Source organism: Mustela nigripes, chromosome X (genome assembly GCF_022355385.1).
Source record: "Mustela nigripes isolate SB6536 chromosome X, MUSNIG.SB6536, whole genome shotgun sequence".
Taxonomy (NCBI): Eukaryota; Metazoa; Chordata; class Mammalia; order Carnivora; family Mustelidae; genus Mustela; species Mustela nigripes.
This window is the reverse complement of record NC_081575.1, coordinates 1,203,505-1,206,511: the sequence shown is the minus strand read 5'-3', so window position 1 is coordinate 1,206,511 and position 3,007 is coordinate 1,203,505. Positions and strand designations below refer to the sequence as shown.

The 3,007-nt window shown below is 68.1% G+C and overlaps 1 protein-coding gene across 1 annotated transcript in view; it reads left to right on the top strand.

The window, feature by feature from the left end:
* Positions 1-255: 255 nt before the first annotated feature.
* Positions 256-3,007, top strand: part of PLXNA3 (plexin A3) — a 12,917-nt gene continuing 10,165 nt past the window's right edge. Inside the window, exons 1-2 of the mRNA XM_059385913.1 lie at positions 256-602; positions 2,110-2,735. Coding sequence (XP_059241896.1) covers positions 2,137-2,735 — 599 coding nt within the window. The 5' untranslated portion in view covers positions 256-602; positions 2,110-2,136. The remainder of the gene's footprint in view (positions 603-2,109; positions 2,736-3,007) is intronic.

Here is a 3,007-nt window from a genome sequence, read left to right as displayed (position 1 = left end):
GCGCCCCTTGCCCGGCACCGGGAGGGGGGTCCGCTCGCTGTGCGGGGACCCGGGCGGTTCCTGGGGTCCCGGGTGGCGCGCAGGGTTTCCCGCGGCCCCAGGAGCAGGAGCGGCTCCCGCCCGCGCGCCCGGCCGCCCGGCTCTCCCTGGGCGCCCCCGGCCGGCGCGGTGGTACGGTCCGGGTTTAAAAGGCCCTGGCGGCCGCGGGCCTGCCCACTGTGTGGGCGCGGCGGGGGCGCGCACGGGGCGCGGCGGCGGGGGCGCGCGAGTGGGGCCGGTGTGGGGCTCGGGGTGCGCGTCCACGTGGCTGGCAGGCGGCCACCCGGAGCCAGCGGCGGTGGAGGGACAGGTAGGTAGGTGGCCTCCATTTCCCGCCGCCCGCTCAGAGCCAAGCGGCTCAGCGGCCCAGGGCTCGGCCGGCTGGGTGTTGAAGGGGTCAGGCCCTGCCTCTGTCTCGCATCTCGGGCGCCGGCCTGACTGGTCCTGCGGGCCCAGCGCCAGCAAGGACCGCCCGTCTGAGCCCAGCTCCCCTGCCCTATGGGGACCCTTTGTGGCTGAGGAGCGACCCCTCCAAGGACTGCTGCGGCGCCTCCATCCACTAGGTACTAGTGGGTCGGCCGAGGGGTGCCCGTGGTGGGAGCAGGGCGAGCCAGGCCAGCAGCACGGGGAGGGGCATCGGGGAGCGGGGCGCTGGAGGCGCATCTCTGGGAGGGGCTGTCCCTTTGCAGAGCCGCTGGGTGTGCCTGTAATGCTTGAGGCTCCCGCTTACAGGTGGAGGTTGGGATGGGGGCTTGGGTTGCACGTCCTGCCTTTCCAGGTCTCCATTCCTAGGCCTGTATTCCTGAGGGGTGTGGAGGAGGTTAGGGTGGGATGTGCCCCCCCTTCTCTCCCGCCTCCCTTTCTTCTCTGGCTGTTGCATTAGGGGTCCAGGATGCAGACCTGACAAAAGAGCCCCAGAGAGATGATCAGTCTGAGCTGAAAGTCGGCAGTTTCAGGCAGGGCCTGTTCCTTGTTCTAGCAAATGCATTTTTTTTTTTTCTTTTTCTCTCTTATATGCTTACTTTGGTTCCCTGCACCCCTCCCCCAACCTGGATACTTTGTGTCCCACTTCAGGCTTGGGCTCAGGGAGGGTAGCGCTGAGCCCTGCCGCGTTGGCTGCCACGAGACTGCTCTGCTGGCTTTGCTGCCCGGAGCTGGCAGAGAAGTTGGGTGTGGCCTGGGGGCGAGGACCTGGCCAAGCTGGGCTCTGTCCCTATGGCCCCCACCCTATCTCCCTAAGGCCTCGCTGTATTGGGGGACATTGTTTCCTTTCCATAGGGCTCCTTCTGCCCCCCCTACACCTCCCCTTCCCCAACTAACCTCTGGATCTGGAGGGAGAGCTGCACAGGGCTGCCTGGGCCATCTGTCTGGCTGTGCCTGAGCAGAGCCTGACTTATGTCTGTCTGGGCGCGTGGCTGTGGGAACAGGCACAACTCGGCTTTGTGTTGCTGTGGGTAGCCAGACAGCAGGCTCCCGGACAGTCCGCTGAGGGAGGCCCTCAGGGCAAGGAGGCAGCTGGGGCCCGGACCAGGAATGTGAGGTCGCTGGGTCTGTTCTCAGACCTTGATGCCTCAGACATCTGACCTGGGCCTCCTGGTGGCGCTGGCACTCTGGGGAGGTGGCCCTCCCACCCACCTCAACACACACACTTGTGATTGTTCACTCTCTGCCTTTCCCCTCCCCCCAAATTGGGCATGGGCTGTCTCCGTGGCCTGGGGCCTGCCTATGGAGGCTCTTTGTGGCCGGCCACCCTCAGCTCCAGGATCTGTGTTTGGCGTCTCATTCTGGGAAGGCCTCCCGCCTTGCCTCTCCCAGCCTCTGGCTCTGCTGCCCCCTTGGGTGTGGCCTGGTTGAGGGGAGGCCTCCTGGCTCCTTTCCAGCGGGGGCTGGGGGTGACTGATGGCCGTCAAGCCCGCCGGTGCTCGCTGCTCACTCATGCGCCCTGGTGGAGGCCCTTCGCACCGGGCCCCGGTCACCATCTGGGACTCCAGTCTGCGGGTGGGTGCGAGCCCCGGGCCAGGTGGGGGCGGGGGGAAGGCCTCTTATTTGCTCTTGCTTCTCCCTGCTCAGGCCTGTCCCTGGGTGCAGCTGCCAGCCATGCCTGCTGTTGGCCTCCTCCTGCTGTTCCTGCCTGCCGTGGCGGGGGCCGTGGGTGGCAGCAGGACCTTCCCTGCCTTCTTGGTGACGGACACTACGCTCACCCACCTGGCGGTGCACCGGGTGACTGGGGAGGTGTTTGTGGGTGCGGTGAACCGCGTCTTCAAGCTGGCTCCGAACCTGACCGAGCTGCGCGCCCACGTCACGGGGCCGGTGGAGGACAATGCCCGCTGTTACCCGCCCCCCAGCATGCGCGCATGCGCGCACCGCCTGGCGCCCGCGGACAACGTGAACAAGCTGCTGCTCGTGGACTACGCGGCCCGCCGCCTGGTGGCCTGCGGCAGCGTGTGGCAGGGCGTCTGCCAGTTCCTGCGCCTGGACGATCTCTTCAAGCTGGGCGAGCCCCACCACCGCAAGGAGCACTACCTGTCGGGGGCTCAGGAGCCGGACTCTATGGCTGGCGTCATCGTGGAGCAGGACCAGGGGCCCAGCAAGCTGTTCGTGGGCACCGCGGTGGACGGCAAGTCCGAGTACTTCCCCACCCTCAGCTCCCGCAAGCTCATCAGCGACGAGGACAGCAGTGACATGTTCAGTCTGGTGGGTGGGCCCCTTGCCCGCGCTCTCTCAGGCCGGTGCCTGGCGCTCGCGCCCCAGTGTCTCTGCTCGGCCCCCCGAGATCGGCTACCGCTGGCCTCCTTGCCTTCCCCCTGGGCCGCCCCTGGCCCACCCCGGGAGGAGACGAGCGGCTGGTGGGGACGGGAGGACGGGCGAGGGCCCAGGATGCAGGCCGTTCCCCCCCTCTCCCCTACAGTCGGTGGCCTTTGCGGCCGGGGCTCCCAGGACCACAGGGGCGGGGGGGGGGGGGGGGGGG